Below are 14,017 nucleotides of genomic sequence, written 5' to 3' on the forward strand. Positions count from 1 at the left end.
GGGGAAGAGGATACAGAAGTCAAGGTCACATCCCTGGAAAATTTTCGGGCTTGAGGCCTTAAAAACAAAGTTTCAGACGATCTATTATGATATGAAGGATTTCCCTTTAACAATTTTTGAAATGAAAACTCTAAATATGCATTTGTAGGACTTTTAATGCATTTAACGGTGCTGGGTGAAGGGATGGGGTTTGAGGACTCTCTTCCAGTAAATTTTCGAAATTTTAGACCACTTTCAAAATGCTCATAAGGGGGGGGGAGGGATGCTCCTGTACAGATGTTCAGAAGTTGAGGCCCTATGAAAAAAAATTATTGGCAGTCTTCGATGATGTTCTGAAAATAAGAGACACTCGTAAACACTCGGAAACTTTTTGAAATTGACGTTTCATAAAGAGCAAACTCCGATAAACTTTGAAGATGTTAATAGAAGTGGGTTAGGGGAATCTTACCTGGACTTTTTTTCTGAAATTAAATTTATAAAATTAGCAATTTTGGGTTAGCTTTGGTGGCGCAACATGATGGGATTAGGCTCAGAAAACGCCTTCCTCTCCATATAGCCACGTCCCGAAACATTCATTCATTTCTTAAAATATGTTGTAAAACATCTTGCCCCAGCTTTTCTTTTCCAAAAATATTTAACTGTTTTGGTTTTCCACAGTGAAATTTTCAATTTTCCGCCTCAAAATGTTTATCTGTTTGGAAAACAAATGTCTGTGGTCAAAGGAAAAACCTTTTACCCGTTTGAGCTGAGAGAATATTTAGCAGTGATATCTTAAGTATTCCACCCCCCCCCCCCTTTTTTTACATTTAAATATCATGACTCTTGAATTTCTTGATAGTTTCAGTTTTACCTTGAAAAGATTTAGAACTGCTGGTCTCTATCTCTGTAAATATATTTAATTTTCTTTTATTTTTTGGGGTATCCCATGTATTTTTATCCACTCTTTTGTGATCTCCAAGACGATATTTTAAAAAAAATGTTCAGAAAAGTAATATGTTGGAAGTGAAACCCAATAACAGAGGTAATTATAAAGGAAAATGTAGAAAATTGTGTCTAAGAAATTATTTATTAGTAAACTTACACGCAACGCTTGTGTGTGTAGAGAACTAAAACTGACTATGGTGAATATTTTGTGTACAAAATAGGAAATATCATGTGAATTCCACAGAATTTCCTTATTCGTCAAACAATGTCTGAGAGTTTAAAGACAACATAACAATGTTCTTTAAAATTATGTCTATTTTCTATTTTCGTTAGATTTTGCTACACGTATAATTGTGCATACTCGTCTTTTGTCCTTCCGTAAAATTTTAAGCTTCATTAAGTAAATGAATAATTTCATCCCTTCAAAAATTTAAACTTCGAGCGCCGCTAATTATTGACTGTCAAAACTAAACATGAATTAAAAAATTATTAATTGCAAAACATATACTTACTCACATGATTTAAAGACATCAAAAGAAAAATTGTTACATGACCAAGTTTTATATTCTGAACATTTTCTATATCATAGCTTTTACGAATTTCCCTGTATGTGGCGTATCTCTAATAAGTTTTTTTTTTTTTTTTTTACTTTGGCAGAGCAGTATTTTTAAGAAATCATTGTTCAAATCAAAGATATTGAAAATTTACAGTGGCTCCGGATTTTGAAAACCAGTGGGGGTGCTCAAACACCCAGCACAAAAAGGGGGGGGGGGAACCCAAACAAGGCCAATTTTTCAGAGCGAATAACTCTCGAGAAAATGTGCTTCAGTTTTTTAAACAGAAACACTTGGCGGAAAATATCTACTTTCACTTCGGGTTTCTACCGCAAAATAATTCCACGAGAAAAAAAAAATAACTAAATAAAAATAAAATAACGTAAATCAAATAAATTAAAGCAGAGAAAATAATAGTGAAAATAAAAACACAAACAGTATAAGAACAGAAACACAACGGTATAATTTGTTCTTTTTGTTAAGCTTAATTAAATATTTAAAAATTCGTCCCTTTTTGTATTGACCTCTTTCTTCTGCTTGCTGGCGGTGGGGGTGCCCGGAACCCCCACAAATATTTGGGGGGGGGGGGTTCTGGATCATTGCAGCGTCCTCGGAGTCGGCGCCCCTGGAAAATGATCTGTTTTGACCAGAAATGGTACCTTGACTCAAGCATTACGCGCCCTCTCCTCTATTGTTTTTTCTGCTTAGTGGGCAGGTTGCAAATCAGTTCTAGCTGAATTTTTATTCTCCAAATATTAGCACGCCGCTTTCTTCTTCTTTGTTTTTCTAATGAGCTGTTAATTTTTTATTTTTTTTCTTCGGGGATATGCGCCCTTTTTGGCTTGCACCCTTAGACCAGGGCCTAGGTTGGCCTATTGGGTAATTAGGGCTTGCTTCCATTCCAATGCAACTGAATCTTGGTAAAGAGATGCTCTCATATGCCAAATGAAAATGTTCACTCGCTCGCTCGCTCATTGGATAGTGAAGTGAACTTTATAAAAGTTTTTTTTTCGTGGTGTAGCGTCAGTGCGGGGAAAACAGCCTGTTCTCACTCTTATTAATGCTTAATCGCATTCTGCAATATTTTAAAATGATTTCAAAGATATTTAAGAAAAGTATTATCATATTATTCAACTGAAATATTTCAGAAAACTTCCAACTGTTAAAAGAAAACCAATCAATCATTTTTCTCTAACTTTCTTGATAACCTCCAATTAAAAAATCAAACCAAATATTTCATAACATGAACTCCCTTCATTTGGATTTTTAAAATACTTCGTACATTAAACTGCAGGAAATTTGATGTGTTAGCAACAAAAATGCAAAATTTTGAAAATTGCAACTACATAGCATGTCAATAAATAAATAATTAGCGTACTTTAAACGGGGGGGGGGAGGAGCTGCCTCGTTTCATTACAAAGAAAACGTAAAGTAAATAGCAAATAAGTTCGTGATCAACCATACTTACAATATGTATCTCCTAAAAATATGTATATTTGAGCAAGGGGGGGGGGGGGACATTTAATTCTTACATAAAAATACAAAATGAATGAAAATAAAGGTTGTGCACAGTTTTTTAATGACAGAGACGAAGGTTTGAAATATTCAGATTTTTGGGTGATACTCTGTTTATGAAGCTTCTCAGCTGAAAATCTTGCAAAAAAGTTCACAAATGTTCATGAAATATTTCATATTTCATCTATATTTCACGAAATTACGCATGGTCAAATTGTCTCAGTCTGCACGATTTAATTAACTCTAATCAAAATCTTGCTTAACAATTCAACAAATTTTAGATGCTGCATATCATCTGTAAAACGCTGTTCATGAGCAAAAGCTTTTAGGCGTACTCTTTTTAGATGTTACGAAATACATTACGATTGATTGTTTTTAGTGTACGTAATTAGTTTCCACTTGAAAAGAGCTGATGTGTGCATCACATAACTTCCTTTTACTCCATTTTAATGTCATTTTCCCATTATTGGCAATTTTAATGTGATTCAATAGTTTACTCTCTAAATATCACCACCAGTGGCCAAATTGAAACCAGATTTTTAAAAGAAAAAAAAATCGCCAAATTTGTCGCCAAGCTGGCGACAAAATTTGGCGCCCAAAAGACTGGCGATATATCGCCAAGTGTCCGCCAAGTTATAACACCACTTGAGTTTACATTGAAATTAACAATGATTTACTCCCAAAAAGGGGTAAAAGACCCCTTTAGAAACACCCGAATGCAACCAAAAGGGGAGGTAGACAACTAGATCCCACTAGAAGTCTACGTACCAAATTTCAGCTTTCTAGGACTTACCGTTCTTGAGTTATGCGACATACATACGCACATACGCACATACATACATACGTACATACAGACGTCACGAGAAAAGTCGTTGCAATTAACTCGGGGAATGTCAAAATGGATATTTCGGGTGTTTACACGTTCTTAGGCACTTATCCGCGTGTGGTCGGGTTGATAAAAAAGCTCAACATTAATTCGGGGATGAGCAAAATGGAAATTAAGGCCGAATTTTGAGTGAAATTTTTTTCGCGAATACAATACTTCCTTTTTTTGTAAAAGAAAGTAAAAAGAGTTGGGATAAATGATATGACAAATGCTTTCATTGAAACAATTTTTTAATAAATATTTTTTTTTTCCTAAAAGGAGAGAGACACATACAATAAATAATTAACTCAATATTTTTATTAAGGCAATAAAGAAAAATAGGCTTATGTCTCAACGAACGCAAACTAGTTTCGGAGTCAACTCATATCTCTTGCGGAAATCTTTACAATATGGCTGAAACTATTCTCATTGTTTCAATACTTAGTACATCAAATCATTTTTCTCAATATGGTATGATTTAGTATTTCTCCTACGTGCGATTTGTTAAAACCAGCAAACGAATAGTAAAGAATAAGCTCTTAAATGCTTTCATTTGATAAATTTCTCAAAAGTAAAACAGATTTAGGTTTATTGAGACATTTAAAAGTGCAATGGAAAACGTATTTCACAAGTAAAAAATACTCAAATTGGATGAAACAGAAAAAACTAAGAAAAAAATCCCCCTCCACAGCTACCAGTAATATAAAATCTTCAAACAATGAACTAAAAACACAAAGTAATCTAAAAATGCAAAGAACTCTATTGTAAAATATTCTTGTATGAATAAATTTAAAAACGCACGCACTTTTTGCGTGTGTATCACGCTCTCACGAAAATAAGCAATAATTTATAAAGTTCTTTGCTCTCTTCGAAAATATGATTACCAGCTCTCAGTACTTAATAAGTCATAATAATTACTGATGATATGAAACTAAAACTTGTTCTAATGGATGAAAAATGCAGAATCGAGACTTAAGGAATATGGCGACTTAGGTTAATGGACACATTTTATGTTTGGGATTTTTTTTTTATTACATTGAATTTGTTTTAATGTTTATGGTCTAAAATGTTACAGTGAGCTATCATGCGTAACAAATATATTTATTTATTTCAAAAAAAAAAAAAAAAAAAAAAATGAGGGTAGAATTAAATATAATGCAGTTGTTACTTCTTTTATATCAAATAGCCCCAGTAGTGGAGTCAGAAGATATATGTAGGGTTAGTTGATACGTAAAAGAAAAGTAATACTACTTTAAAATACGTTTTTATCTATTGTAATGTTTTTATTATTTTTAAAAAATATATCAATTATGAAAACAAAATGATATCATATCAAATTATTAGTTTTATAGTGTAGACAAACAAAAAATTGAGGAATATAAAATCTAGTCCGATTATGTGTTATTTAATCGGAATTATAATTTAGGCACATGTAAAACGTAGCATTTTTAGTTCTCTTCACTTGTGCCCAGTTGTTGCATTGTACTGACCTCACCAAATTTCTGCCACAGATTTAGAGTATGGGGTGATAAATGTAGCACTTGACCCCGTGTAGCAAAAAATGTAAAAATATTTGTCTTAACAGATTCAAAACAAGAAACTATAAGCTATTCAATGCATTATTAAGATACATTGACCTATCTTGAATGGCTGATAAAGTAATCACAGGAGAAGAAATATTTTTTTTTTTTACAAAAACGTATTGTTACAAATTCTGTAAATAGTAATTATTTTTGAAATTAATTTGTTGTAATCTGGCTAAATTTGGCATATTTTCCATTATTCTTCTTCTAAAAATTATTGTAGTAACTTAACCTGTAAATAGTTTCTCGTAATGAATATACAACCCCCTTACATTCGAATGAAGTATATAGGGTCCCTCCATTTCTGCACGCTAAGATTTGTGAATGAAATAAAAAGGAAACATCGAAAAGCATTTCGAATTTTGTCGAAACTTCTCTGGAATTTATAAATAGCCTCCGCACGTGATAAAAAGTCAGACTGGTCTGAGCCGTCGCACTGAGAGCATGTATTTGGCTCTGTGTGTATTAGCCTTTCACTGTGTTTTTGCGTATTTTGAAGTAAATATGTGTGTCACCGTTGAGTTTACGATGTTTAATTGTTATTTGCTTAGTTGCTGATGATTGATTTAGCAGTTGTAACTACATTTCCTGTTCATAGCTGTAAATAAATCTCCTGTGTTTTCTCAAGAACAGTGTCGTCATTTAAAGAAAGTTTGAAGCTGCATCGAACGCGTAACAGCATTGAATGAAGTAATGTTTACTATTCTGCGTTAGTTAATCAGGCTTTTTTTTTTTTTTACTGTCATCCAAACGCGCACAGTGGCAATGAATGAATTGGGCCTCGTCTATCAATGAACCCTAGTCTAAGCTTATACTTCAAAAGTACACTCATACATTTGAATTTTCTCCCTATTATTCATCTTTCTGTTTGGTATTTTAATGCACTCGTTGAATCGAAGCTTCACAAATAAGTAATCTTACACAAAAATTAAAATTTTTAAAGCGAATCTTCATATTTCGAACATCTAATGTGCATTGCTGTCGTAATCAAATTTTTAGCTAACAAAGAGCGTTACTATCATTTTATACTCAATATATTTATTTTCAAGAGAAATTGGATACCTCAAACCTGGGTTTAACATTAAAGTTGAACTTATAAAATCAGTACTTACTAGACAAATGTTATACTTAGAAAAGAAAACTTATAATAGTTTGAGTTTCAGTTTCTATTCAATTACGTACGTGGGGTCTTAACCAGACTATCTGAGGATCTCTTGTTCTTTTGCTGTGGTATAAAGTAGATTCAGATGGCGGAAAGTCATTGTCAAGAAACAAACTTTCTTCTTCAGACGCATTTGTCATAGAACTGACTTCTCTAGCTGCTGTTGGGTAAGCAATATCATCAACAATGGCAATACTTGCTCCCTGCTAAGAAAGAAAAATAATTAGTACATTTTTTTTCAGTTTTTAATAGGAAACGAGCTGATGTGTGCATCACATGACTTTCTTTTACTCCAATTTAATGTCATTTTCTCATTATTGGCAGTTTTAATGTGATTCAATACTTTACTCCCTAAATATCACCAACAGTGGCCAAATTGAAACCAGATTAAAAAAAAAAATTTTTTTAAATAGCCAAATTTGTCGAAAAGTTGACGCCAAAACTTGGCGACCAAGAGACTGGCGATATATCGCCAAGTGTCCGCCAAATTATAATACCACTTGAGTTTACATCGAAATTAACAAAGATTTCCCCCCAAAAAGGGGCAAAACACCCCCCTTGGAGCATCCAAATGCAGTCAAAAAGGGAGGTGCACAACTATACCCCACTAGAAGTCTAAGTACCAAAATTTCAACTTTCTAGGACATTCCATTCTTGAGTTATGCGACATACATACACACATACGCACATACATACGTGTTAAAGAATCAGACTTTAACATTTTCATTTTTGGAATTTTACAATATTGTTATTTTGTACAGACAGAGGGCAGCACCAACACGAGCCAAAATTGCTCACCTAAATTTGAAAAAATAAAGGTGGAGTCATATGCTGTCACTTTTGAAATGCAACAATGTGATTGGATATTGAGACGGTAGCGTCGGTGTGCCATTTCGTTTTTGCGATTAAAAAAGTTCAGTGCAGTACTCGTGTAGAATCAGCATGGCGCGGGTGCGTGTACGTATTGTGCTGTTCCAGCCTCGTGGGAAAAAACGATATAAGTTTCTTCAGAATCCTTGATCATCCTGAGTATGATATGAACTATCTCTTGTTTAAAATGAAAATTAATTATATTAATCAAGAGCATTTTTATCAAGATTGAATTTCTTCTTATCGTCGAAAATCCATCAAGTTTTAATACCCCTTTGGAAGTGCATCCATAAGCCATGGAGCAGCAAATTCATCAGTATTTTATCATCAACATTTGAAAATCCATCAACATTCCAAGGATTGTATTGACCACTAAATCTCCATAGCCAGTGAACTGTATATTTTTAATCCTGTCGTGAACACCGAAGGACTAATGAACGTTTTGTCAAGCCAGTGATTTTCAAAAATGCCTCTATAGTATAAAAGCAGTCCATCACCGTTTCCTTCAAAAACAAAAAGAAATAGCCGTTACCAATTTATCAGGGAGCAGAGGAATCGTCGTATTCCGATGCTATCCAACATATTCAATAATTACATAATGAAATATCCAAAATTACATCTAATCTATGCATAAATCAATTTACGAATATATATATATATATATATATATATATATATATATATATATATATATATATATATATATATATATATATATATATATAATATTGGTTCTTATGTTTTTTTTTGTTATTGATGATTTACTTTAGTATTTTATAACAATATGATATCAAAGTAAAATAAAAAAAGGATGGTAAGTTTTCACAAAATTGAATTGTTTTTTTATGAATTTATTGTTAATTGAATTTTTATTTGGGAATAAGAATCCCAACTATTCGAAGTATACTTTTGATTGATAATTTTCCACTATACGTTAATATGGGTTTATTGCATTTTTCCTTACACAACGCTTTAAATATTTAATTCATCATTAATATCAAAAAATGACCTTTTATATCCAATCTACCATTTAGTAAATATGATCATTTTTATAACCAATTTATCAATACGTACATTAGGGTGGAACGAAAATGACCTTAATTTTTTTTTTTTTTCAATTTTTTTGGTTTGCCGTAGAGGGGGAAAGTTGTCATTTAAGTTTAAAAAGAAGCAGAAGAAATTTCATTGCTTTACTACAATATCTTTAGGTGCCGCAACGAGCTTAAAGCTTGATAATAACCAAAATTTCCATTTAACAATGAAATTCCTTTTTATGCTTTCCTACTGTATATAACGGCACAAAATATGACAGTAAATACATTTTTAAGCATCACATTAGGAAAACAAATACTAATTACAAAATACATTTAAAAAAAATCATAATCTTTATTAATAATAAAGCTGAAAGTCTGTCTGGAGATCTAGATCTCTGTCTGGATCTCTGTGACGCGCTTAGCGCCTAGACTTTTCGACCGATTTTCATGAAATTTGGCACAAAGTTATTTTGTAGCATGGGGGATGTACACCTCGAAGCGATTTTTCGAAAATTCGATTTTGTTCTTTATCTATTCCAATTTTAATCACATTTACCCGAGCAAAATTATAAGATGGGCGAGTAAATTACCAAGTTGTCATAACGTGGAACCGTAACATGGGCAAGCCGATTGGTGAGAAATTCTTCTTACATTATTTGTAAATATACAAGCAAACCAAATGACCTTTTTATTTTTCTACAATTTCTACCATTTAAAGTATTCTTAATGATTGTAAATAAATGGTTAAACCTGTATGATGTTTGTGTCTACTTCTTTGACACATTAAAGTGTTTTTTTTGTTTGTTTTTTTTTTGTACCAAATAACTCTTTCTTCCAAATAACTCTTGAGTCAATTTTTCGTCTCCTGCGACTGAACCATACTTTTTAAGAGCTGCTTAGGGGTTACAAGTTTCACTTTGAGGGATTCACTAGACAAATGTTTTACCAAGGGGGGTTCGGTTATTTCATTTTTACCCCACGAGATCAAATCGTAATCTTTGGCAGCAAAAATTATTTGTTGAACTTTAAACTTCTTAACCCCGCCTCTACTTTGTGTTCTTACATTCAACACACGTCGTAATCCAAGTTCTCCTACATTTCTACGCTCTTTGCATAACATAGCCAAATGGAGATTTTCTGTTGCATCAAAATACCCATTTCTTTATATAACCTGGACTATAATGTTCTTAAAATTATGAGAGTGATATCGTGTACGTAAGATAAGTTCAAATGAATGTTTAGAGCCGTAAGTACGAGAAGGTTTTAACTTGATCTTAAACCACACAGGAGTATACGCTTTGCCCACTTGATCCCTACAAGAAATGGATCCTTTCTTGAAAATGTATGAATGAATAATGATTACTATTAATATATTTCAGTGTTATTATTTGTTTCAAACAATTTTAGCGAAATGCCACACCCATATAAAGGAAACTATACTTTACTACACTTTAACAATGTACTGAGTTAGAGTCTTGATATTTTCAGTCGGATTTTTAGTTGTCACGTACAATGGAAATATACGGTTTGCAAACGTAAGTCATCTGGAGTGGGGAAGTTTTCCCAGGTTCCTTGAAGATAAATCTAGTGAGCAAGTCCCACTTGATATAGTGACACACATATCCAATACATATTTGTTATCGGTACTTATGTCCTGTATGTTATCAAAAAGAACGTTCAATAGGTAAGGAAGCAACCACAGGAAGATTATAGAACAGGTTTCCAGCTGTTGACCTATTTTGTCTTTAAATTCGTTTAATTCTTTTGGTTTACCATCTAAGAATCCATTAGGTTTCTATTCGGTTGTCTCAAAGATGCTCTTGAGCAAATGTAATCTATTCTGGAAACTAAAAAGTCATATATTTCACTTACAGAAAGATCTTTTCCAGCCGCACTTTTTAGGCCGTGTCTAATAAAACAGCAACATTTCATTACATCTTCGTAAGTAGGTAGTAAAACTTCATTGAAATCGCTCAAGATTCCCAAAATCGGACATTCTGACGTTTGTCTCGTCTGCACTTGTTTAGACTGAGCCATTGCAACTCACGATAATGAAGTATCTTACCAACTAACGAAAATTTACGTTACTCACTAACTCAACTCGACAAAGAAATTGACACCTGATCTGAGCTTGGCCCCACTCACACAAATCACTGCTGACCAACCCCGCCCCATTTACACATCCGCTGCTGCAATGACTCAAGCTCCCAGATGCCAGTGCATTCGGCAAAAAGTGCGTTTTTGCGAAACTTACTTCGCTCTTGCGGCACCTCAAGACATAATCCGAACAACAAAAAAAAAGTTATTTTGCGACCTGTTGAGCATAAAAATTGCTTTTCGACAGCATTTGAAGCATAAAGATAAGTTTGAAATTTTTTTAAAAAAATTTAAAATGTAGCAAAAATTGCAATTTTGCAAAACTTTATGCTCTTTGCGGCACCTCAAGACGTGCTTCAATATTTTTCATATTTTTTTTTACATCTTGTTTGCATGAAAAGGCAACTTTTCCGCACTACGGCAAATTGAAAATCCAAAACTTTTTTTTTCGTTCCACCCTAACGTACATACAGACGCACGAGAAAACTCGTTGTAATAGACACGTTTAGTGTGACGTCAGGGGTTGCCAGAAACACGGGGAAGTTTCCAATCATGCCGTTGCTATGCGCGTTGCTAAGGAAGAAACAACATAGGATCTCCGTACGAATAGGGTTAGAGCGATGTTTAATTGATGGTTTCTTGCCAATTAAATGCTTCAAATAATTTTTTCGTGGTTTCAAGTTACATATAAGCCACCCATAAACATCATTTGACTAGTATCGATAGTTTTTTACATGTGAAACGGGTTAAAATTCGGCAAAACATAAACTTATGTGGAATACAAGTGTTTTTTCTAGAGTCATGCACTCTTCTTATTGTTTTTTTTTCTTTGGGGGGACGGGGGCAGGTCTGCCATTTGAGAGAATCAGGAGAGGCATTGCCCCTCTCATGCTTTTGGAAAATAACTATATTTTTATAAATTTTGCGTAATTTTTGCTGTTTTTCGGCGCAACATACATTGACTATTTGCCTTTTGCATGTACCCTTCTAGAAAATTTGAAATATCATGCTTTGGGGGGGGGAGGGGGGGGGGAGATTTTTCTTTTAAAGTTTAAGGTGAAATTTCTTTCTTTCTTTCTTTCTTTTTTTTTTTTCGAGCAACAGGAGTAGCTTTAATTGAATTGTATGCATTCTTTTCTTTAGAAGACGAGAGGCCATGTCAGCCTAGTCAGATACCTAGACGGGGGGGGGGGATTTTTTTCCATTTGTTCCAGTAATTAATGCATATTTTAATAAAACTTCATTCCTTCGGGCTCTTTGGGTGAAAGTCAGAATTCGAATTGTCACGAGTATTTTAATTTTTTTTTTTTTTATTCCGAGGCGGAAGATTTTTAATTTACTCTACTTGTTATCTTGTTATACATATTTTTATATCAATATACATAAATATATATTAAAAATTTCAGTTTGTTCTACTATTTGCAATGCATAGCTCAATTAAATTCTTTTTTTCTTCGGGAGGAGGGGATATTTCTTCTTGCTGTTCGTAATTTTAAGTAATTGCTCTTTGGGGGGCGAGGATATACATATTAGTTTTTTTTCTAGTTTCAATGGGAACTATAATAATTTCTTCAAGCTAGTTTTTATTCCTATTCGGAATAGAGCTCAATTGGAGTTTAGCTTAAATTATGTGTGGGTTAAAGAAAAACTTTTAAATTAAAATATCTTGATCAAACATGCATCAGGATAAGGAAAATGTAACATCCCCCTCCTACCCGAAAAAAAAAAATAATTTCAATGCAAACAAGCATCACAATCGAGTAAAGTAAAAATTCTCCTTTCACAAACAAAAAATAACTTATACAATTTTTTAAAAAAATCCCGCCCGAAGAAAATAATTATATTGAAATTCTTACTAAGCTTTAAACAAGATTAAAAAAAATTATACCTCCCTCGTCCCGTCATTTCAAATTTTTCAACAAAGGAGGGGGGGGGGGGGGAGTTGCAAATCATATGCAGTCAATGCATATATTTCATCGAAAGAAAAAAAAAAACGCCCAAATTTATAGAAATAGAGCAATTTTCCGAAAGCGGGGAAGGGGGAATGTCTTTCTAGATCCTCTCTAATGGCGGAGCTGTTCTCCTCCCACCAAAGAAAAAGAAATAACAATAAGAAGAGTATAACTCTAGAAAACACACTTGTACTCCAAATAAGTCTATGTTTTGTCCAATTTTAACCCGATTCACATGTAAAAACTATCGATACTCGTTAAATGATGTCTACAGGTGGCTTATATGTGACTTGAAACCACTAAAAAAATTATTTAAAGCATTTAATTGGCAAGAAACCATCAATTAAACATCGCTCTAACACTATTCGCACGAAGATCCTATGTTGTTTCTTCCTCAGCAACGCGCATAGCAACGGCATGATTGGAAACTTCCCCGAGTTTCTGGCAACCCCTGACGTCACCACTAAACGTGTCTATTAACTCGGGGATCGTCAAAATGGATATTTCGGGTGTCTGTACGTTCTTAGGCATATATTCACGTGTGGTCGGGTTGAAAAATAAACTCAACATTCATTCGGGGGTGAGCAAAATGGAAATTAAGGCTGATTTTTGAGTGAAAATTTTTTCGCGAATACAATACTTCCTTTTTTGTAAAAGGAAGTAAAAAGATCTACCTTCGCCAAAAATCGTCAGTCTTCTTTTATCCACTGGAAAAAATCAAGTTACCAACACGTAATGAATGAATTGTGTTCTTGGAAAGTAACTTTATCTAGAAGTTCAAATAACTTTCAATGAGCCTTCCAAGCAGTATGTTGTCCAAGTATCTAGAAACTAGCATGCAAATATTGTCATGTAAGAGGTTTCCTGTTATCGTTACGACATTAAAATACGATGATAAAGCTTTGAGCTTCATGAGCAAATATTTATTGCTTACAAAGAAACGGTACAGACTTGTTTTTCCAGAAAAAATTTCAAAACATGGATTTTTATTGGTTTTCTGAATTCGATGGTGGGGTCTAATTCTTTGTAAATTTCTCCTTTTCGATATATACGAGATTGAAATATAGCGCATAATGGTATTTTTCAATGGCGTATTTCTCTTTGCAGAGATATTATCATGCAGAATATTATCATGCACCTTTTAAATATTAGAATTTCATTGTACTTCATTCATAGACATTGAATTTAGTATAAGAATTGAAAACTAATATGCTGTTTAAGAGAATGACTAATGAATGAATACAGGAAATACTCATAAGCGTTGCATAGCTAATGACCAGGGCGACGCGTGCATTTAGCTTACGTTTGAGTAAGTTGAGAATTTTGTGAGAGAAAAAAAATTCATAACTCAAAAGTGACCCATTTTCTTCATTTTTATTTCATTTTCTGTCTTTGTATTTGTAAATTTAATCAACATAGTTTTATTTTCTTAAAAAAGAGAAGAACTTTAAATAATTTGCT

The 14,017-nt window shown here is 33.2% G+C and overlaps 1 protein-coding gene across 1 annotated transcript in view; it reads right to left on the minus strand.

Annotated features, from left to right (window-relative positions):
* The window catches only part of LOC129218754 (calpain-B-like), a 244,670-nt gene that overhangs the window by 220,073 nt on the left and 10,580 nt on the right, over window positions 1–14,017 (minus strand). The window contains exon 3 of the mRNA XM_054853077.1: window positions 6,624–6,809. Within this exon, the coding sequence (XP_054709052.1) occupies window positions 6,624–6,809 (186 nt within the window). The remainder of the gene's footprint in view (window positions 1–6,623; window positions 6,810–14,017) is intronic.

The sequence above is a fragment of the Uloborus diversus genome, chromosome 3 (assembly GCF_026930045.1).
Source record: "Uloborus diversus isolate 005 chromosome 3, Udiv.v.3.1, whole genome shotgun sequence".
Taxonomy (NCBI): Eukaryota; Metazoa; Arthropoda; class Arachnida; order Araneae; family Uloboridae; genus Uloborus; species Uloborus diversus.